Source organism: Callospermophilus lateralis, chromosome 12 (genome assembly GCF_048772815.1).
Source record: "Callospermophilus lateralis isolate mCalLat2 chromosome 12, mCalLat2.hap1, whole genome shotgun sequence".
Lineage (NCBI taxonomy): Eukaryota > Metazoa > Chordata > Mammalia > Rodentia > Sciuridae > Callospermophilus > Callospermophilus lateralis.
In genome coordinates this window covers 76484652-76508405 of record NC_135316.1, presented here as the reverse complement: position 1 = coordinate 76508405, position 23754 = coordinate 76484652, and the positions used below count along the sequence as shown (strand labels likewise).

At 38.4% G+C, this 23754-nt stretch overlaps 1 protein-coding gene across 1 annotated transcript in view; it reads left to right on the top strand.

Moving 5' to 3' along the window:
• Nucleotides 1-23754, top strand: part of Nek5 (NIMA related kinase 5) — a 58887-nt gene that overhangs the window by 12955 nt on the left and 22178 nt on the right. Inside the window, exons 6-15 of the mRNA XM_076872495.1 lie at nucleotides 300-386; nucleotides 3008-3062; nucleotides 6220-6420; nucleotides 6500-6581; nucleotides 8587-8720; nucleotides 13822-14006; nucleotides 16809-16875; nucleotides 17838-17954; nucleotides 18976-19062; nucleotides 21205-21297. Coding sequence (XP_076728610.1) covers nucleotides 300-386; nucleotides 3008-3062; nucleotides 6220-6420; nucleotides 6500-6581; nucleotides 8587-8720; nucleotides 13822-14006; nucleotides 16809-16875; nucleotides 17838-17954; nucleotides 18976-19062; nucleotides 21205-21297 — 1108 coding nt within the window. The remainder of the gene's footprint in view (nucleotides 1-299; nucleotides 387-3007; nucleotides 3063-6219; nucleotides 6421-6499; nucleotides 6582-8586; nucleotides 8721-13821; nucleotides 14007-16808; nucleotides 16876-17837; nucleotides 17955-18975; nucleotides 19063-21204; nucleotides 21298-23754) is intronic.

The window sequence follows — 23754 nt, the reverse complement described above, 5'->3', positions numbered from 1 at the left end:
CCACTGAGCCACATCCCCAGCCCCAGGATATGATTTAAAAAGATAAACACACACACACACACACACACACACACACACACACACACACAATGTAAACTTGGGGAGGGGGTGAATTATAAGTTTAAAAATCTACTAATTTTATTACTCTATTACCAATGTATGGTGTTTTGCTTTCTTCTAATGTTTGTAAGTACCAAATTTTGTGATCCATTTTTATACCTTTTCTCACATGTCTATATCTTAAACCTTTCTTACTCCAATAATCAACCACACTACTTTTATTTAATATAATTTACTAGTTCCATGGAACTTGCCCGGACTTGTGTTGGAACACCTTACTACCTGTCCCCAGAGATCTGTCAGAGTAAACCATACAACAATAAAACGTGAGTTGCTGGCTGTTGGTTTGAAAGTGTCAGTAAAATCTGATGAATGATAATGAATTAAGATTCCAGAAACTAAAGCTCTAATCTCCTCTCTCTTTCTTCTGTAATTTCATTTTCTCCAGGTGGGAAAGGGAATTCCCAGTGACTTTCTGACCAGTGTTCCCTGGATCTTTCAAACTTATTTAGAATAAATTCATTCCTCTTCATTTAAAGATACAAGTGATATGGAGAATAACATTGGAAATTGCAGTCACTGGGGTGTCCATCTTTGTATTTTATTTACTTTGTGTGTGTGTGTGTGTGTGTGTGTGTGTGTGATGATGGGATTGTACTCAGGGTCTCGAGTATGCAAAGCTCACGCTGTACCCTGAGTCATTGCCCAGTCCTATTTTATTTATCTTGTACTCATCCTATTTTGTGAAATGAAGTGTTACCTGATTTTAGAATAAAAAATAAACCTAATTGATATCTTTAAGCTAGATTGTAATTTTGTCCTTTGCCAATGCATATAGCAATAAAAGATGAAGGTGTAATTTTTACCTCCAGGTAAGAGAAAGAAAAAATTTCATTTTTCAAAGTTGCTGCCACTGGACCAGCTGGACTAGAAACAAGACCAAGTTCCCACTGGGGGTTAATTGTCTCATTTGTTTAAGAAAATGCCAGTGGGTATTTATTGGGCTTTGAAAGAAATAAATGGAAGGCAAAACCTAGAAGATAGAACTTTATACAAAGAATAATAGACATTTCTCTGCATAATAAAATAGTAGACATTTTTTTGTGCTTGTTTGTGTTTGAGGCTGAGAATCTAATCCAAGGTCCTGCCCTTGTCCATTCTACCACTGAGTTATACGCCCTACTTGTCAGTTCGCTTTGATGTCTGGCCCCAGGGAGTTTGGCTGCAGGTTGTACAGTATTGCGGGTAGGGTCATGCCTAGTGGAAGGTAGGGAGTGGGGAGCAGAGCTTCGCACTGCCTGGTAAGGATTGTCCCCAGTGTGGTTTTGTTTCCTCCTACTGCTTCTTAAGAGTTTGAGTCAACATTGAAATTTTGAGAGACTTTAAAACATGTAGATTTGGTTTTTCTGAAAATTGGAAGATTTTAATTATCTGGGTGGCCACTGGCCCCTTTAGATCTGTGAACCAGCTCCTGGATCACCATAGCCCTCACCACACAGGGGATGGCACAACATGACAATGGCCCCGCCCAGCCCCCAGGCAGCTCCCTTACTGGCCTGAGTCCTGCAGGCAGGTGACATTAGCACACTGGCCACAGAGGGTGCTTTGGAAACAGAAGAGAAGTTTGGGGCCCAAGGAATACCTCATAAACACAAAATCTGTGTGGTGAGAAAGGGTCTCTGAGTTTCTTGAAACTCTAGAAAATATTTCAGATTTGTTTCCTGCCAATTCTATGCCCATTCTCTATTTTATTTAAAGCTTTGGTATAAGTCTCTCTTTGTCTCACCTGTTACACACACACACACACAGAGTTATTGGTAATAGTGGAAATATTTACCTCTATCTGTGTATCTGACTCCTGTCTACTTCTCTGTTTATCTCTATTTTTAAACAGGAAAAAGAAATCACAAGATTTATTACATGCCCTAAGCCACGGGAGTTCTTTTTTTTTTTTTTTTTTTTGGTTGTTGTAGTTGGGAGGATTGGTGCTGGGGATTGAACCCTTGGGCCTCTACACATGCTCAGTACATGCTGTGCTACTGAGCTACACCCACAGCCAACCCTCCCCTGCCTCACCACATGGATTGAACTCAGGGGTGATCTACTGCTACATCCCTATCCCTTTTCATTTTTTATTTTGAGACAGGGTCTCACTAAGTTGCTGGGGCTAGCCTCAAACTTGTGATCCTCCTGCCTCAGCCTCTGAAGTCACTAAGATTTCAAGCTTTTGCCACCTCTCCATAGACTAGCTTCTACCTCTCTTTAATGAATCCTAGTTTTGGCTCTTTGACAACCAACCCCCTTGACATTTCATTATATATTCTTTTCACTTTCAGATTTAATTTTGCTTTTTATTCTATAACATAATTCCTTCTTAAACTGATCACATATCAATATTTACCAACAGGGGCTGGGGTTGCAGCTCAGTGGTGTAGCACCTGTCCAACATTCCTGAGGCCCTGGATTTGAACCTGAACATTACAAAAAATAAAATAAGTGCAAAGTTGGTGAAAAGCAAAGCTTGGGTCCTAACCAGATGCTATGTTCATCACTTACTATGACTTTAGTTCTATCAAGAGCTTTGAATAGAATATACCTTTCAAAATCAACCATATTTCATCTTTTGAGTAAAGACAAATCCATATTTGAGTACTGCCTCTCTCTTCCAAATTGCCAAAAACTCCACGACACATTTTCTTTGGACACATGAAGTTGAAGTGAACATTGAGCTATCTCATTGTAGCTAAGTTTTGTATACCTTTTGCCTGATGGGATTCTGACTAATTACAATAGTTTTTATTTTACTTCTTAGGATTGATAATGTATCTCAAAGCTTTTGTAAAAACTGATAAAACAGAGCTGCATATATGCAAGGCACTGTAAGGGTGAGAGCTTTTAGTAAAAATCATGAATATTTTCTTGGCATATAAACTCTTTTCTTTCCTAGGGATATTTGGTCCCTTGGCTGTGTCTTATATGAGCTCTGCACACTCAAGCATCCAGTAAGTATGTTAATCATCAAATTTGTGTTGAACTATTGAAATGATGTAAATGAAATTAACTTCTGAGAGAAAAAGGTTAACATTTGGTTTCATTAGATTTTTTTAAAAAATACATATTTTGTTTTAGTTGTAGTTGGACACAATACCTTTATTTTATTTTTATGTGGTGCTGAGGATCGAACCCAGCGCCCCACATGTGCTAGGTAAGCGCTCTACCGCTAAGCCACAACCCCAGTCCCTAGATTCTTAAAAATTATATGGATAGCTGGGCATAGTGGCATTTGCCTGTGGTCCTAGTTACTAAGAAGGCTGAGGCAGGAGGAACATTTGAGCCTAGGAGTTTGAGACTAGCCTGGGCAATATAGACCCAGTCTCAAAATGCCAGCAAGCAAACTATTTTTATATATAGTCCAAGTTGGAGGATAGTTATATACTCATTAAAAATAAGTTGTGTGTGAATGTACATACATATACACACACATAAATACCTACCTATGTGTGCGTGTGTGTGTGTGTGTGTGTGTGTGTGTGTATACAAAAGGAAAAGGCACATGGGACAGAGTCTGTAGGAAACCAGGCCTGAGCTTCAAAGGGTCTTCTTCCAGTTCTCACCCAGTAGGTACCAAGTCCTCCAGCAACAAGTTACAGGGAGTGTGAGATATTATCTACAAAGGAAGCTCATTAGTGTGGGAGATCAACCTTGCACGTGACTGAGTTAACTCCCCTGCTGGGCTATGTGGCGTCAGGCACCCATGCTGCTAGATTGCCCCGCTCTTCTTGGGTTCCAGTGACTGTGTCTTCGTGCCTCGGTGTGGCTTCCTACAGCCCCATAGGTGAAGCTATGCTCACCTGTTCCTTTGCAATATTACTCCATGTCCTGTTTAGGATAGAATGTTCCATGGAAGTGCCTTGTGTGTGTCCCCTTCTCTTACTGAGCCCTTGGGTGTGGCCTAACCAAATGTCAGTCACCTGCTGACAGTGGACATCATGAAGATAGACTCAGCCCCCTGAAACCTGACCCCTTGCCTCATTTAAATAGCTTCTCCTCAATAAAAGGGGTCAGCGCTGCTCTCTCTCTCTTCCTGCAGACCCTTAAGGTCAGAGGAGCACAATCATTAATATTGTGACAAAGCTGAGAGACACAGATAGATGAAGAGGAGAGCAGTGCTAAGACTCAGGGCATGATCCCTCATAGAGAACTGGCCCTTAGTTGCTGTTACTTAAATCTGGTCCATAGCTGCCATCCTTATGGATGCGGGAGAACCCGTTATTCCAACATGTCTTTTTCTTAAAAGATACTTCCAGACAGCCTGTTTACCATAGAATCCATATATAATTGACCATTACAGTCAGTACAATTAATCTAGTTATATGAGTGGAACTTGTAGTCTACACTGTAAGGCACATTAAATGTGGACCTGAGAAATGCGTCCATACAAGTCTTTTCAAAATCTTACCTACAAGCTCGTGAAGCTGCATGATTGTATACTTTACAGCTGTAAATTTACCTTTCTGTGCCAGGTTTCTCAGTCATTATCATGATGACTGGTTTAAACTCTCCTTTGATAGCTAATTTAATTTACTGAATCGTATTGGCACATTAGGTACCCAGTACCCTGGATTTCACTGGAGACTGGTCACATAGATGCCATCTCTCCTTGACATACACCAAATTTCTAGACTCCAGAAACAAACCAGATGTTCAACATAAACTATATCATTTACACAAATAGCTTAGGCAAAGAAAACCACTCTTAAGTTTCCAGGAATAGTGGGAATTCTCAAATCGAGTAGTTCCCAGACATCAACTGAGGGCCAGCATAGAAGGCAGGCCTTTCTAAGAATGGCCTACTGTCAACTCCTTCTAGGCAGCCATTGTCGTTATCGTATTTGTCAAAGGTCACACACTGATTGTCTAACCAAAATCTGTACATTCATTAGCACACCACAATGTTGAACTCTATGGTGATGTATAAATAACTGAGGTCTTCATATGGTAGAAGATTTTCTAATTCATGATGAGTTTTTGAGGAGACAAGGAAATGTTAGTATTAATTTTTAAAAAGCAAGAAGTAAAATTTCGTATCAGTATGACCTCAACTCTGTAAAATAAACATTATTTTTGGAATGACTAGAAGGACATACACCTCTAGGTGGAGAAATTATACCTATTTGCTTGACTAATTATGATTTCCTATGCCTTTTTACTTTTTTGTTTTGTTTTGTTTCTATTTTCTGGTAAAAGGGATTGAATCCAGGGTGCTTAACCATCAAGCCACATCCCCAGCTCTTATAATATATATATATTATTTTGAGACAGAGACACACTAACTTGTTTAGGGGCCTTTCCAAATTTCAGCGGCTGGCTTTGAACTTGTGATCCTCCTGCCTCAGCCTCCCGAGCCGCTGGCATTATGTGTGTGTATGCTACTATGCTTAGCTCCTATCTTTTTTTTTTTTTAACTTTTTTATACTTTATTTTATTAGTTTACTTTTTTATGTGATGCTGAGGATCAAATCCAGTGCCTCACATGTGCTAGGCAAGCGCTCTGCCACTGAGCCATAACCCCGGCCCTCTTTCCATTTTTTATGAGCAAATATTATTTTTAGAATAAGAAAAAATTTAAAGAAAAATTTTTAGTTAAAAAATTAAAATAGGGGCTGGTACATAGCTCAGTGGTAGAGTGCATGCTCAGCATGCATAGGCCCTGAGTTCAATTCTCAATACCAAACCCAAACAAACTAAACCTCAGAAATTAAAACTAGCTGGGCACAGTGGTGCACGCCTGTAATCTCAGCAGCTTGGGAGGTTGAGGCAGGAGGATCGAAAGTTCAAAGCCAGCCTCTGCAATTTAGCAAAGTGCTAAGCAACTCAGTGAGACCCTGTCTCTAAATAAAATACAAAATAGAGCTGGGGATGTGGCTCAGTGGTGAAATGCCCCTGAGTTCAATCCCCAATCCCCCCCACCAAAAAAAAAAAAAAAGAATAAAAAGGGCTGGGGGTCCTGAGGCCTTGCCTAGCATGCTTGAGGTGCTGGGTTCTAACCCCAGCACCATGAAAAATAAATAAAAACCATTATTTTTGTTTCTCGGGATATTTATTACTTTAACACAAGATGACTCTTCTCTGACAGCATTGTTACCCTTGTCCTTTCAGTTCGAGGGCAGCAACCTGCACCAGCTGGTTCTGAAGATTTGTCAAGCGCATTTTGCCCCCATATCACCTAGGTTTTCTCGTGACCTGCGGTCCTTGATCTCTCAGCTCTTTAAAGTTTCTCCTCGGGATCGACCATCTATTAATTCCATCTTGAAAAGGCCCTTTTTAGAGAATCTGATTGCCAAATACTTGACCCCTGAGGTGAGTTTTGAGGTGATTCTCTTTGTGTTGGGCAGAGATTTGAGTTGGCGGTTTCCTTGACACTTGTATTGGATTTTAGGTCATTCAGGAAGAATTCAATCATCTGCTCAGATGCAGAGCAAGATCATCTGCCTCCCCACCTGCTGGAAAGATGGTCCAGGGTAAGAATGATTTACCATGCAATCAAAGAGCGTTTATGGCCAGCGCTGTGGCACACTTCTGTAATCCCAGTGGCTTGGGAGGCTGAGGCAGGAGGATCTCGAATACAAAAGTCAGCCTCAGCAAAGGCAAGGCTGCTAAGCATCTCAATGAGATCCTGTCTCTAAATAAAATACAAAATAGGGCTGGAGATGTGGCTCAGTGGTTGAGTGCCCCTGGGTTCAAGCCTCAGTACCAAAAAAAAAAAAAGAAAGAAAGAAAAAAGAAAAGATCGTCTATGGGGCTGGAGGTGTAGCTCAGTGGCAGAGTGCTTGCCTACTATTCATTCCTTGGGTTCTAATCCCAGCAATGAAAAGGAAAAAGCTTTATGATCCTTTTGTGGTTCATAGTCCCAGTGACTGGGTTTTCACAGCCTTTTGTGTGATGTCAACACATTATTTGTCTAATATTTTTTAAAAAGCATTTATTCCACTTGTCTCATATACTGAGTTTACTGAGTTACAGAGCTGGCAATGTTAGTGGAGGAATTCCACTAAATATATTGAACATGGACATTTAGAAAATATGCCCAGTATGAACAGGAGAGAAGTCACCTCGTTATCACGTAGTGACCACTGGGTGTGTTGGAGAAGTTGTATATGTAACTCAAGATATCCTGGGGGGGGTTCAGCTCCTTTCTTCTTATAATTTAGGAAACCTTCCAGAAGCTTTGAGAGGTCAAATCCAAGTTTAACATTCGTATGGGAAGGGATAGAGTGGGAGAAGGTTCACAGACGGACATAAAATGATGTAATGAAGTTTTTAATATTATTCCCCCCAGACATAGAGAGGATGGACTGGTATTTAGAATTCCTGGGGGTGTAGCACAGTGGTACAGTATGTGCCTAGCATGCACAGGTGCACAGGGCCCTGGGTTCTATCTCTAGCACTACACCAAAAAAGAAGAAGCATTCTCTTACAAAGATAACTCTGCATTGGAGCTGAAGTTAGGATCTTGGACCAAATTGAAAATAGTGTGAGCTCCAAAGAAAGCAGATGTTATTTTATGGTACTGGTAAGTAGAGAGAACAATTTTGGTCATGGTGTCAAGAATTAGCCAAAGTGATGAAATACTAAATGTGCATGCATGTGGGGTGTACACTAAAGAAGACAAAATGACTAATTCAACTGATGATGTGAAAATAAGAGCAGGAAAATTTATCCATAATCAAATTTCTGGACTGAAAGGATCAGAAGGAGTAGAAAATCTCTCCAAGGCACCTGTGATAAGGAAATGTCATCCAATGTGCTAGAGAAGCTGACATTGAGAAAAGTCATTAAGGGAAAATGAGTTCATCTATCAGGCTAGATTGAGAATGTTTGAAAATAGATGAGTAGAGGGTGAGAGAAAATATATCGTCCACATTTCTGATATAGGGAAAAGGAAAACAAGAATGAATTTTGATGGAGGCAAAGACAAATATGTTAGAAGGAATATTTCAAACAATGATAAGATAGGAATAGTGTTGCCTGATAACTCAAGCTACTACATTTCATTACTTTTATCATTATAAATTGTTTTTATAAATATTTACATTAATTCCTCTTTTTAAAAGTAGTGTTATTCATTGCTTGAAATTTATAAAGAAACTCTGGGGGAAAATGGTTTAATTTTCTTTAAAAATGCAGAGAATGAATATTGATATTTCTTTTTTATTTTAATTTTTTAAAAGTACTTTTTTTTTAGTTTTAGGTGGACACAATATCTTTATTTTACATTGTTGTATTTTACATTGATGTGGTGTTGAGGATCGAACCCAGTGCCTCATGCATGGTAGGCGAGTGCTCTACCACTGAGCCACAATCCCAGCCACCATAGAGATATTTCATCAGTGATTCTCTGTGTATAAAATATCTCTGGCTTGAGTAAACTTACTGTGTTATGAAATGTGTTTGTACTCAAGTATCAATAGTAAAGGTGTAAGAAAAAAATTCAAAACTAAAGTTGTTTTATTTTGGTTAAATAAGATTCTAAAATACAGCGAGTGAAATTCCAGGGAAAGTTTCCTCCACGATCAAGAATATCAGTGCCATTTGAAAGGAAGGCTGTATTACCTAGAAAAAAATGGAGACCACCAGCTGGAACCCAGAAGCCCACGTCTGTGAGTTGTGCTAAACCCTCCCTCTGGTTCTTTAGCTAAGGTATACCCAGAAAGATCCACCTGCACATGTTCACACACTACAAGCAAATAATTTTGGAATCCATTAGTTTTATACTTAAAATAAAATCATTCTGTAGTGAGCATTAAATATACTATATATATATAAATAAAAATAAAGGTCCATCAAAAACTAAAATAAATTTATTTATTTATTTATTTATTTATTTATTTATTTATTTATTTATTTATTTATTTATTTATATAATCTCCCCACCAGTGTTGGGGCTTGAACCCAGGGCCTGGTTCATGCTAGGCAAACACTTTACCACTAAGCCATGTCCCCAGCCCTAATTGGTGTTGGTTTTGTGTTTATTTTTGTGGTCCCGGGGATTGAAACCAGGAACATTCTATTGTTGAGCTATATCCCTATCCCTTTTTAAATTTTATTTTGAGACAGGATCTCCATAAGTTTCCCAGACTGACCTCCAACTTGTGATCCTCCTGCCCCAACCTCTCAAGTAGTTGGGTTCCTAGCTGATATTTTTGTGTATTTGATTTTTTTTTCTTTTTCTCAATGCTGGGGCCTGAACCCAGGGCTTGGCACGTGCTAGGCAAGCACTCTACCACTGAGTTATAGCCTATATTTTTAAAAAACAATGAATGCTTTGTTTTCTTACAATTATACATTAGCTTTATTTTTATTATTGAAATTTTTCTAATTTCTTTGTTTATATAAGGTTTTCCTTATAGGACAATTGAGTAAGGCAACAACAGGAAACATTGCATTTTGTACACCTAGTTCTAACCTGCTATATATGTAATTGAGGAGTTTTATTATATAAAAATTGAACTTTAATCAGTGAATTGAAGCCAGGGATGCTTTACCACTGAGCTACAGCCCCATTCCTCTTTATTTTTCATTTTGAGACACCATCTTGCCAAATTGCTGAGGCTGGCCTTGTACTTGTGATCCTCCTGCCTCAGATTCCCAAGTTGCTATAATTACAGGAGTTTGCCATGGCCCCCAGCCCCCTGGAGATCCTTTATACTGAGTTATTTGAATCTACTTAAACAGTGTTTGTTGTTGTTGGTTGGTTGTTGTTTTTTAGGTCATGCTATAGAATGCTTCTGAAACATAAATGATAAAATGGTCATTGCCCTTATTTATTTATTTTGGTGATGCTGAGGATCAAACTCAGGGCCTCCTGCATGCTAGGACTAGCACTGAGCTACATCCCCAGTCTGAAGAACTGTATTTTTAAAGAAGGCTCATGGTATAATTAGAGGACATTTGTTTTTTCTCCTTTTTCTTTTCTTTTTTCTTTCTTTTTTTTTTTCCTTCTATCTTTATGTTTGAACTCAGGGCCTTGTACATGCTAGGCAAATGTTCTACCACTGAGCTACACCACCAGCCCTAGAGGACCATGTGGAAGTACATTTACTACATGTTTGCTTAGTATATAGACATTTTAGAAAACGTATTGATACATAAACAGTTTTTTTAAACTATTGTTAAAATGTTGCCATTCATTTGATAAAATATGGATTAACTATTAAAAAAATAAGAAAAGTATGTTGGGATACAGAATACTCTGACCCAGACCTGTAGGAGAAAAAAAATCTAAAAGATTTGGGGGTGGATTAAGTCAGGAGAACTGTCAAGCAAGTTGACATCTTTTCCAATTATTTGAACAACTTCTGCTGATGCAATAAAATAAATGGATCTGCACAGAAACCATCTCAGATGTTCCCATTACTGACTTGGATTTTAGAGAAAATCCTAAAGAAGCCGTTTTTATTCCTTTTTTTTTAACCATTTTCTGTTTTTTTTTTTAAATCCCTTAGTCAAGATTTATTTCAAGACTTGAAAACATTCAGACTAATAAAAAGGAACTACTACTATAATTTTTTATAATACAAAAACATTTAATTAAAAACTTTAAAAAGTAGACACAATGGACTGGAGTTGTTGCTCAGTGGTAGAGTGCTCGCCTAGCATGCATGAGGCACTGGGTTTGATCCTCAGCACCACATACAAATAAATAAAAATAAAGGTCCATCAACAGCTAAAAACATTAAAAAAAGAAAAGTAGACACAATCAACTAACCCTAAACAGCACACTATATATGATATTCAACAGCAATGGCATTTAACAAAATATGAGGTGACAGATATCAAAGAACTTCCAAAGTCTTAAATAGAACATAATTAACAGCAAGCTATTCAGAGTAAACAAACAAAAATCTCTATTTACACTTTTCATAATTATTAACTGTGTCTAAACAATTGTCAACAACTAACTCAGTACTACCTTGATCTGGGTTGTATGTATTCAGGTGAAATTGTAACTACTTTTCACTTTCAAAGATTTTAAAAATAAACATACAACTTCTGTATAGACCAATAAACCAAATTTTATATGTATCTTAGTATTTAAATAGAACTATAAAAAAGAGCCATTTATGTAAGTTGAAGAGGGTCAGGTATATATAATTCCATGTTCCAGCTAACATGTGAGCCAGATAGCTTAACAAAGAACATAGGATGTAACGTTTTCCTTCCTTCCAGGGAGAACATTTAAGTTTTAATTGTTTGTTTGGTTATTCATGTTCCCAACTACATAGGTCTTTACAGGGACTTGGTCTCTTTTTTTTCCCCCCTCTTTTATTAGCAACTGTTAATCAGGCGGAGTTGTCAAATTCAAACTTAAATCGAGGACACTTTGTTCTTTAGCTCAGGTCTTGTCTGGTTTTCTTATCTGAATATGGCCTGATTCTTATCTTCTAATGTATTGACCTCTGCTTGTCTCTGGGATGAGATAAACTGGTGTTTCTGGTTGGGAAGAGTGTGTGGTAGGGAGGAATAGCTTGGAGGGTTATTATGCCCCTTCCAACCTTTACATTCCTGGTGTTTTCTCAGCAATATTGACTCAGTGATTCAGCATCTTCTATTTTTCAAGCCCTGATACCTTGCTTTTACTCAATTTATTAGAAACCACCAGTAAGGCAAACCCCCAAATCTGTGAGTTGCACTTTAGCTTTTATTCTCCCATAAAGTACAGTAAGGTATAAGAAAGTTTATAAAAAATAGAAAACAATAGGTCTGTGATAGTGGTAGAGCACTTGCCTGGCATGTGTGAAGCTCTGGGTTTGATCCCCAGCACCACATATAAATAAATAAAAAATCCATTGAAAACTAAAAAAAAAAAAAAAAAAAAAAAAAATTTTATTGGTTGTTCAAAACATTACAAAGCTCTTGACATATCATATTTCATACATTTGATTCAAGTGGGTTATGAACTCTCATTTTTACCCCGTATACAGATTGCAGAATCACATCGGTTCCACATCCACGTTTTTACATATTGCCATACTAGTGACTGTTGTATTCTGCTACATTTCCTATCCCCTACTATCCCCCCTCCCCTCCCCTCCCATCTTCTCTCTCTACCCCATCTACTGTAATTCATTTCTCTCCCTTGTTTTTTTTTTCCCCTTTCCCCTCACATCCTCTAATATGTAATTTTGTATAACAATGCCGGTCTCCTTCCATTTCCATGCAATTTCCCTTCTCTCTCCCTTTCCCTCCCACCTCTCTTCCCTGTTTAATGTTAATCTTTTTCTCATGCTCTTCCTCCCTGCTCAGTTCTTAGTTGCTCTCATTATATCAAAGAAGACATTTGGCATTTGTTTTTTAGGGATTGGCTAGCTTCACTTAGCATAATCTGCTCTAATGCCATTCATTTCCCTGCAAATGCCATGATTTTGTCATTTTTTAGTGCTGAGTAATACTCCATTGTGTATAAATGCCACATTTTTTTATCCATTCATCTATTGAAGGGCATCTAGGTTGGTTCCAGAGTCTAGCTATTGTGAATTGTGCTGCTATGAACATCGATGTAGCAGTATCCCTATAGTATGCTCTTTTAAGGTCTTCAGGGAATAGTCCAAGAAGGGCAATAGCTGGGTCAAATGGTGGTTCATTCCCAGCTTTCTCAGGAATCTCCATACTGCTTTCTAAATTGGCCGCACCAATTTGCAGTCCCACCAGCAATGTACAAGTGTACCCTTTTCCCCACATCCTCACCAGCACTTGTTGTTGTTTGACTTCCTAATGGCTGCCAATCTTACTGGAGTGAGAAGGTATCTTAGGGTGGTTTTGATTTGCATTTCTCTGACTGCTAGAGATGGTGAGCATTTTTTCATGTACTTGTTGATTGATTGTATGTCCTCCTCTGAGAAGTGTCTGTTCAGGTCCTTGGCCCATTTGTTGATTGGGTTATTTGTTTTCTTATTGTTTAATTTTTTGAGTTCTTTGTATATTCTGGATATTAGGGCTCTATCTGAAGTGTGGGAGTAAAGATTTGTTCCCATGATGTAGGCTCCCTATTTACCTCTCTTATTGTTTCTCTTGCTGAGAAAAAAACTTTTTAGTTTGAGTAAGTCCCATTTGTTGATTCTTGTTTTTAACTCCTGTGCTATGGGTGTCCTATTAAGGAATTTGGAGCCTGACCCCACAATATGTAGATCGGAGCCAACTTTTTCTTCTATCAGACGCAGAGTCTCTGATTTGATATCAAGCTCCTTGATCCATTTTGAGTTAACTTTTGTGCATGGTGAGAGAAAGGGATTCAGTTTTATTTTGTTGCATACGGATTTTAAATAGAAAACAATAATTATGAGTAAACTTTCAGACCTTGGCTGGGCATATTAAATATTTTTCACATACTAGACATGAAAATATATGTGATTCGAAATTACAAAAAAGATTATAATTATAAACTGCTGTACTCAAGTACTTAGATTTTTAAGGTCTTTTCAATTCTAGGATTTGGGGGCTCTAACATCATTTTTCTCTAAAACAGGTCTAGAATAAAAACAAAAATCTGCCTTCAATGCTTGGTCATGGTAGCCATCAAATGGTCAATTATAGTTTTATATGATGTCTTTAAAAGGAATCTTCCTGGGGGTGGGGATACAGCTCAGTTGGTAGAGTGCCTCTCATGCATTAGGCCCTGGGTTCAATCCCCAGCACACACACACACACACACACACACACACACACACACAAAAATCTTCCCTTTTCTTTTCAATCTCTCAGATAAAAATGATAGAAAGGCCCAAACTTGATGCAGTTTGTGGACATTATGATTTTTATTATGCTCAACTTGGCTTGTTGAGGAAGAGAGCCTGTGAACCAAGTGATCACTACGTTCTTCAGAAAGACTCTGGAACTGAGGAGAATTCTAATCAAGAAGAAAGTCACAGTCCGTCACCTGCTCAATGGTAATGTGGCAGTCTAACCTAAGCCTCTATACTCTGAAAATATCTTTTGTGTATCAGCATTTTTTTTTTTTTTCTGTCTGTTGGTTTTGAGACAGAGTCTTGCCAAGTTGCCTAGACTGGTATCGAATTCCTGGGCTCAAATGATCCTCTGTCTCATTTATCAGCTCTGTTTTCTAAAATACTTCTAAATTCTCCTAAAACAAATAATTGAGGAAGAATTTATAAAATCTTCACTTTAAACTCTTCATTCAATTTCTTGGCCCTTTTTTCATCTCAAATACGGTGTAGCTTATTTTCTTATTTATAGAGCCATTTAACTGTAGGCAAGCTTCATTTTCTCAATATATATATATATTTTTAACCCAGGGGCAGCTTAATCACTGAGCCATATCCCCAGCCTTTTTTATTATTTTAAGACAGGGTCTTGCTAAGGTTGCCATCCCCTGGCCTCAGCCTCCCCAGTCACTGGGATTTACAGGCACATTCTTGAATTTTTAATGTTTTTTTTCTCCTTCCTCCTAGTGAGTTCTACTCCTAAGGGGTGAATAAAACAGTTGTATTTATTTCATTTTCCAAGGAGTTTATTCATAAGAATCATTAATGATTTAATTATTAAAACCAAATGATCAGTTAAGAAGATTAGAAAAGTGAAATAGATTTCATTCAGCGTTTATATTCTAGGGAGGTACAAAATATGTATAAATTCAAAAAAAGAATAATATACTGAAACTATCTTTAATTAAAAGTTCACCCTAACAAATTTCTGCAGATCTATAGTATTTTCTTTTTATTCTTTTCTTGTTAGTTCTGTTTTTTACTCTAATATCAGTGTTCCTGTATTCAAGATGATGGATAGCATCACAGGCATAAAGACCTAAGTCTGAGAGGTGGTTTTGTTTTTGCATTGTGCAAAACAAAACCCCAGGGCCTCCTGCATGCTAGGGAAGCACTCTACCACTGACCTACATACATCCTCACTTTATTTTTTTTTAAAATGTTTTTGCTATCACTTTTTGTTGTTGTTGTTCTCATTGTTGTTCAGGGCTAGCGATTTGCTAACTTTGTTAACTTTGGTTATTTATTGTTGAGTGTGTGTGTGTGTGTGTGTGTGTGTGTGTATGTGTGTATGTATGTGCGCACGCACATGTATATCTTGGGAGATTGAACCCAGAACCTCATACATGCCAGGCAAGTGAAATTTTGGATGAATCATATGTAATGAATCACTATGTAATAGGAATCTCATCAATAATTAGTGAAAATTAGATGAGGAAGAATGGTAAAAGAATGATTTCTTCGGGAATTCACAATGGGAAAAGTAGACATTTTAATTTTAAAGATAAAATGGGTTGGGCTGGGGCTGTGGCTCAGTGGCAGAGCGCTTGCCTAGCACTGGGTTTCATCCTCAGCACTACATATAAATAAATAAAGGTCCATCAACAACTAATAAATATTTTAAAAAATAAAATAAAATGGGTGCTGGTATGGTTTTATTCATCATCATAACGTGTTTCAAATTACCCACTTGATCAAAACAAATTATATGTTCCATTAGTTCAAACTGTAATACCCATGTAGGACTTAATTAGTAAGGGATATTAATTTTCCCTGCAAACTGGGAACAGTCAGAAAACTCCCTTCATCTTTTCTCAGATCCTGGAAAAATAGATCTTCCATTCTTTGTCTAGATATTGGAACTACCAAACTATCAATTGTTGTGATTCTGTATTATTTATCTCCCAAACTCTCAGATGAAATGTTAGAAACTCCTTCTCTTTTCTACATGTCCCTGCCCTGTCATAGCTCCATCTTGCTGTATCCCAGGATACCCCCTGGTGAGTAGTTACCTCTTCCTTGTTCTACCCTCCCTGTTGCTCCCAGCTTTTGCTCCTATGGAACTCCCATTCAAGGCCATGAGCTAGAGGAACAGGGTTTATTCAGGGCTGAGGGGGTAGAGAGAATGTCTTTTGGATGTTTTTTCTAATGAATATACTATCCCAGTTGGTTCTTTCAAAGGTTCAAGGAATGAGTGCTAAAGTTTAGCTCTTTTTCAGTTCAGGCGCTCTCTGTGTGCCAGACAGGGGCCAGACACCTTCACAGGGCTGATCTCCTCGAAACCCCTTTTCAATTCCTGTTAAATGGCATTGTGTCCATTTTACAGGTGAGGAACTAAGATGTAGGAACTCTAACTAGTTATCATTCATTGATGGGTACTTTTAAAACACCTGACTATTAACTTGACTCTATAAATTGGGGACCTCTCATTGTGATGTTCCTTAAAGAGTTATTTCTGACATTATAGCTCTGTCTTTGGAAACCCTAGAAATTACTGGTATCATCAAATATTTTATCACATAGTTCATCCTGTGTTCTGAAATGTAGTAGTTTTTATTTAGCAAACTATAATTATAAGAAATTCTTTGTGAACATTCTATAATTTTGACCTACACTTCTTGAACTTGAAACTTAAAGGCGGGCTGAGCATGGTGGTGTACCCCTATAATCCCAGAGGCTCAGGAGGCTGAGGCAGGAGGATCATAAGTTCAAAGCTAACCTCAGCAATTTAGCAAGACCCTACACAATTTAATGAAACCCTGTCTCAAAATAATAAATTTTAAAAAGGGCTGGGGTGTAACTCAGTGGTTAAGGAACCCTGAATTCAATCCCTGGTTCAAAAAGGAAAAAAAAAAAAAAGCCAAAGGTGCATTGTGAATTTCATTACTAAGCTGAAAATCCACTTGTCACATTGGTGCCTAAGGATAGTTAAAATTCTACTCAAGCTGAATTTCCTTATTTCCTAAGGCCTGCTGAGTATCTTCAAAGGAAAATTGAAGCTCAACAATATAAGTTAAAAGTGGAAAAGCAATTGGTAAGTAAAATACTAAATATAGGAGGCAATTAGAAATTTGCTGGTTTCTCTGTTTGCACATATTCATGGATCTTTAAGTCAGAGTTTATTCCACTAGAAGGGCAAGACTACCTTTCATCCTTCCCTAATTTTTACCTGCTACAGAAGAATAATGGGAAGAAGTTTGAATCAGAGTCTGGAAAGCCTGGTTTTGTCCCTGGATCTAACGATTGCTGTTGACCTTGAACAACCCTTCAGAGCCTCAACTTCCTTTTCTATGAATGATCACTTTGGAGTGAAGGACCTTCTCCTGGTCCCTTTCAGTGTTGACTTCTTTGATTCTGTTTTATTCATTTTTTGAGCTAGCTATGATTGTATTTTATTAAAGACTTTTCTACACATTAAATAAAGTAATTACAGGGCTGAGTTGTGGCTCAGTGGCAGAGTGCTTGCCTAGCACATGTGAGGCACTGAGTTCAATCCTCAGCACCACAAAAATAAATAAAGGCATTGTGTCCATCTACAACTAAAAAAAAAAAAATTAAAAAAAAATTATTTGAGTTGAAAAGTTAACCTTTAGTACTGTCTCAGAATTCTGGGGCTGAGCTCAGGCTGCAAACACATCCCATTTGTGTCACTCATATTTTGAACTGCTCAAAAGTAGAGTTCTAATCCTCTACCCAGTCACAGAGCTTTAATTTCACAATTGTAATTTACCACGTCAGAAGAGGAATATTGGTGTCTCGAATGATAGCATAAAATATCAGTTGCTTAGAATAAAGACCATAAACGTTTGCATTTTTAAAAAGTGTTCAGTGTTTCATACTTAAATTAAAAGAAATTTCTACTACTTGCCACAAAATAATTCCCCACTACCAAGTTTTCTTCGTGATGTTTTTATCTGTCAGATAAAGTTAAGATCAAATCAGAAGATGTTTCCAAAATGCAAGAATGCTTTATAAATGATTTCATTCAATAAACAGGGTCTTCGTCCATCTTCTGCTGAGCCAAATCACAACCAGAGACAAGAGATTAGAAGGCATGGAGAAAAGCCTCGATTCCAGGAGCTGCAGTTTAGAAAAAACGAAATGAAGGACCAGGTTAAAAAATGGTCTAATACCAGGGCTACGATTGTGTGTTGTTTGTTTGTTTGTTTTCTACACCCTCAGCTCCTACCATTGTTTCCGTGTCTCTGTCTTGCTCTGTCCTAGGGTGCTGCCTCTGTTTCCCACAGGGTGCCTGGGAGGGAGCTGTACACACACAATCTGTCAAGCACAATGCTGGGTGTTTTAGGAGCAGAAGTAGCTATTTCATTTGCTCAGAGCATACAACATAGCTAAATTCATAAGGCCTCTTTCCTTGGATTGATAAAGTAACTGTCGATAACGTATTTAAGATTTTTATTAGTTTGCCAAATCTGGTGTAACGAAGTACAATAGGCTGGGTGGTTTAAAATAACAGAAATTTATTGTCTAACATTTCTGGAGGCTAGAAGTGCAAAACTAAAGTGTTGTCAGTCCCATGGCCCCTGTGAAGTCTATAAGGGAATCCTTCTTTGCTTCTTCCTAGCTTCTAGCTTGGCTGGCAATCTTTGGCACTCCTCAGCTTACAGCAACAGAACTCCAGACTCTGCCTTTGTTGCGCGGCCTTCTCCTTAGATCTGTGTCTATACATGGCTGTCTTTTTGAAAGAACACCAGCCACATTGAACTTAGGACCAGCATGACCTCATTTAAACTAATTACATATGCAGTGACCCTATTTCCAAATAAGGTCACATTCAGAGACACCAGAAAGGAGGTAGGACTTAACGCATATTAACCATAATTGGATTATGTATAAAAGTAAACTGTGTAAAATAACTTTACATCATTAATTCATTTGTGGTTATATATGAACATGAGCTCTGTATCCCACACCAGTGTATCACTCACAGGATGTGAAATGCCACAGTCAAAATAAGGCAGATTATCATCTTAAGCAGCCACAGGGTTTCTAATGCTTATTTTATATTATATGTTAAAAAAATTGTAGGCTAGACAGAGGTTATTTTCATTATATGCTGTTTCGTTATATATGTTTCATGAATGTTGTTCACAAACATTTATTTTTTGTTTTGCAGGAATATTGGAAACAGTTAGAGGAAATACGCCAACAATACCACAGTGACATGAAGGAAATTAGAAGGAAAATGGGAAGAGATTGGGAGGTAAATTCACTCTTCTAGAGGAAACACTTCTGTCAATTAAGACCTGTCTAAATGAGTAGGTGTTAAAAGCAATGATCTTGGACCAGGCATGTAGCTCAGTGGTAGATCTCTTGTTTGGCATGCCCAAGGCCCTGGGTTTAATCCCCAGCACCAAAAAGGAAAACAAAAAGTAATGATCTCTTTGTAGATAGGATAAAGTTTTATTATAGATAAAAGCATACAAATTTTTTTTAAAATAGGAAAACTATCAGACCAAATAAAAGCTTCATTTTATTATGATTTACTAGTGAGACCCTGTCTCAAAACAAAAAGGGTTGTGAGTGTAACTGAGTGGTAGAACACTTGCCTGGCATGCACAAGTCCCTGGGTTCAATGCCCAGTACCACATACACATACACACAGACAAACACAAACACACATACTTATTGATTTTCTTTGTTATCAGTCAGTCTTTACTGAGCAACTACTTCAGGCCAGATCTGGGTCAGATGCAGAAAGTTCAAAATGAGAATAAATTCATGTTCGTAAGGAGGAATGAAACCAAACATCTAGAGTTGATTCAGTTCAATATGGGCAGGCCGAATGTTCTAAAGTCTATACAGTCATGAGCAGCATAGGTTTTGGTCAGTAATGAACCATATATATAATGGAGGTCCAATAAGATTATACTCCCTAGTGATGTTGTAGCTTGGTTTGTGTAACTATAGTCTCTGATGTTCACACAGTGACAAAGTCACTTAATGATGCATTTCTCAAAACATATTCCTATCGTTTTAAGTGATGCAAGACTGAAAAAGGCAAAATTTAAATATAGCTGAGAATGATTCTTAAAAATTCTGTAAAGGTGCCACATTGGAAATTGATCTTTTCCAAAATTGTAGTAGATTGCTGCTTCTTCAGTAGATGAAGCAGCTAGCCTGTGTCTTGAGTATGCAGTATGAAAATCACTTGGATATTTTAATCCTAGGTGTGCTCTGGAATGCCCCTCCTATGAAAGATGTGTGGTCTCCCATCTCCCACCACTTGGCTGTGTGCTTGTTGAGTAGAACCCCCACAACAGAAATTGATATCTCTTTCTCTCTCTCCCTCTTCCCACCATGTTCCTCCACCTCTAGCGCATATGGCGGAATTACAATAAATTAAATGAGCATATGGCCCAATTCAATTGTATGTGTAAGAATACAGGCTAGAGTTTTCACATATCCTATCTCATTTAGACCCCAAACAGAGAAGTTGTGTGACTTAGATATTACAAGGCAGATTGAATATTAAAATATCTGACTCTGGAACTGGGAATGTAGCTCCGTGGTAGAGCTCCTGTTTAGCATGTATGAGGCCCTGGGTTTGATCCCCAGCACATACATACTTAAATCTGACTCTGACACCTTTGTTCTTTCTAGCAGATGTAGTTCTACTCATAAATAGTCAGAAAGATAAGACAATATATGAAACAATGATAGAACAAGCAAGACTGACTATAGTTAAGCTGTGTGCACAGGAGCAAAGATAAGAAGGCTGAATAAGAGGAGGAAGGGGGTGGGACTAAGCTAGGTCTGAGAAGAAGAGTTGAATTTAGAGGCCAAGCTAAGGAGAAAGCTTTGGAAGAACCATGCAAAGATTCCAACAGGATGTGCTGGAAGGGCAGCGTGGGGTGGTTCTCTCCAGAGCAGAGGTTTTGTTCGTGATGGGGAGCCTTGTGCTGGTATCAACCTTATATCTAAGGCAGGTCTGTGATAGGAAACCTGAGTCCAAGAAAGATGGGTAGCAGACATTTTGATTTGGTGGTCCTGGGGATTGAAGCCAGAACTCCAGGCATCCTAGGCAAGCACTGGGTAGCAGACATTTCTAGGAAGATTATGAAAGAAGAATTTAAGGAATGCTGGAAGCAGCCACAGGGAAAAGGAATTATAAGGCTCTAGGGCTGGGGTATAGCTCAGTGGTAGAGTGCTTTCCTAGCATGAATGAGGCTCTGGTTCAATCCCCAGCAACACACACACACACACACACACACACACACACACACACACAGGCTTTATCCAGTCTCTGTCAGCAGGGATGTGTCTCTCACTAGACCCACTCAGACCCTGGTGGAGGGTTAGGAAGTTGCCTTCAGCATTCATGCAGAATCATTCTTGTGTTAAGGAGAACTCAAAAATCAGTCATCACACCTATTTGGTGAAGAAGAGTGGCCTGCCCATGCACCAAGAAGCACCTGAGGAGGAAGCATCTGTGCAGGTAGGACCCCTGTTGCTAGATATGCATGTGTTTTAGTCAGCATTTTTGTTGTCATGACCAAAGGACTTGAGAAGAACAATTTTAGAGGAGGAAAAGTTTATTTTGGCTCACACTTTCAGAGAGGTTCAGTTCATGCTTGGCCAACTCCATGGCTCTGGGCCCAAGGTGAGGCAGAACATCTTGGAGGAAGGGTGTGGCTAAGAGAAGAGAGAGAGAACTCTGGTCACCAGAGACAAAATATAAACCCGATTGACCTACTTCCTCCAGGCACATCCTACCTGCCTACCACACACTTAATCCATTATCAGTGGTTTAATCCACCTTTAGGTTACAGCTCTCATAATCTAGTCATTTCACCACCGAACATTCTCTTTTTGGTCCCAGGGATTGAACCCAGGGGCATTTAATCACTGGACCACATCCCCAGCCCTTTCTAATTTTTAAAAATATTTTTATTTTATTTATTTTTTAAAATTTTTATTGTTGGTTGTTCAAAACATTACTAGTTCTTGATATATCATATTTCACACTTTGATTCAAGTGGGTTATGAACTCCCATTTTTACCCCGTATACAGATTGCAGAATCACATTGGTTACACATCCGTTGATTTACATATTGCCATACTAGTGTCTGTTGTATTCTGCTGCATTTCCTATCCCCTACTATCCCCCCTCCTCCCCTCCCCTCCCCTCCCCTCCCCTCTTCTCTCTCTACCCCCTCTACTGTAATTCATTTCTCCCCCTTGTATTATTTTTCCCTTTCCCCTCACTTCCTCTTGTATGTAATTTTGTATACCCCTGAGGGTCTCCTTCCATTTCCATGCAGTTTCCCTTCTCTCTCCCTTTCCCTCCCACCTCTCATCCCTGTTTAATGTTAATCTTCTTCTCATGCTCTTCCTCCCTACTCTGTTCTTAGTTACTCTCCTTATATCAAAGAAGACATTTGGCATTTGTTTTCAAGGGATTGGCTAGCTTCACTTAGCATAATCTGCTCTAATGCCATCCATTTCCCTGCAAATTCTATGATTTTGTCATTTTTTAATGCAGAGTAATACTCCATTGTGTATAAATACCACATTTTTTTATCCATTCATCTATTGAAGGGCATCTAGGTTGGTTCCAGAGTCTAGCTATTGTGAATTGTGCTGCTATGAACATCGATGTAGCAGTGTCCCTATAGTATGCTCTTTTTAGGTCTTTAGGGAATAGACTGAGAAGGGGAATAGCTGGGTCAAATGGTGGTTCCATTCCGAGCTTTCCAAGAAATCTCCATACTGCTTTCCAAATTGGCCGCACCAATTTGCAGTCCCACCAGCAGTGTACAAGTGTACCCTTTTCCCCACATCCTCGCCAGCACTTGTTGTTGTTTGACTTCCTAATGGCTGCCAATCTTACTGGAGTGAGATGGTATCTTAGGGTGGTTTTGATTTGCATTTCTCTGACTGCTAGAGATGGTGAGCATTTTTTCATGTACTTGTTGATTGATTGTATGTCCTCCTCTGAGAAGTGTCTGTTCAAGTCCTTGGCCCGTTTATTCATTGGGTTATTTGTTATCTTAATGTCTAATTTTTTGAGTTCTTTGTATACTCTGGATATTAGGGCTCTGTCTGAAGTGTGAGGAGTAAAGATTTGTTCCCAGGATGTAGGCTCCCTATTTACCTTTCTTATTGTTTCTTTTGCTGAGAAAAACTTTTTAGTTTGAGTAAGTCCCATTTGTTGATTCTAGTTATTAACTCTTGTGCTATGGGTGTCCTATTGAGGAATTTGGAGCCCGACCCCACAGTATGTAGATCGTAGCCAACTTTTTCTTCTATCAGACGCAGAGTCTCTGATTTGATATCAAGCTCCTTGATCCATTTTGAATTAACTTTTGTGCATGGCGAGAGAAAGGGATTCAGTTTCATTTTGTTGCATATGGATTTTCAGTTTTCCCAGCACCATTTGTTGAAAATGCCATCCTTCCTCCATTGCATGCTTTTAGCCCCTTTATCAAATATAAGATAGTTGTAGTTTTGTGGATTGGTTTCTGTGCCCTCTATTCTGTACCATTGGTCCACCCGCCTGTTTTGGTACCAGTACCATGCTGTTTTTGTTACTATTGCTCTGTAGCATAGTTTTAAGTCTGGTATCGCTATACCACCTGATTCACACTTCCTGCTTAGCATTGTTTTTGCTATTCTGGGTCTTTTATTTTTCCATATGAATTTCATGATTGCTTCCTCTATTTCTACAAGAAATGCCGTTGGGATTTTGATTGGCATTACATTAAACCTATAGAGAACTTTTGGTAATATCGCCATTTTGATGATGTTAGTTCTGCCTATCCATGAACAGGGTATATTTTTCCATCTTCTAAGATCTTCTTCTATTTCTCTCTTTAGGGTTCTGTAGTTTTCATTGTATAAGTCTTTCACCTCTTTTGTTAGGTTGATTCCCAAGTATTTTATTTTTTTTGA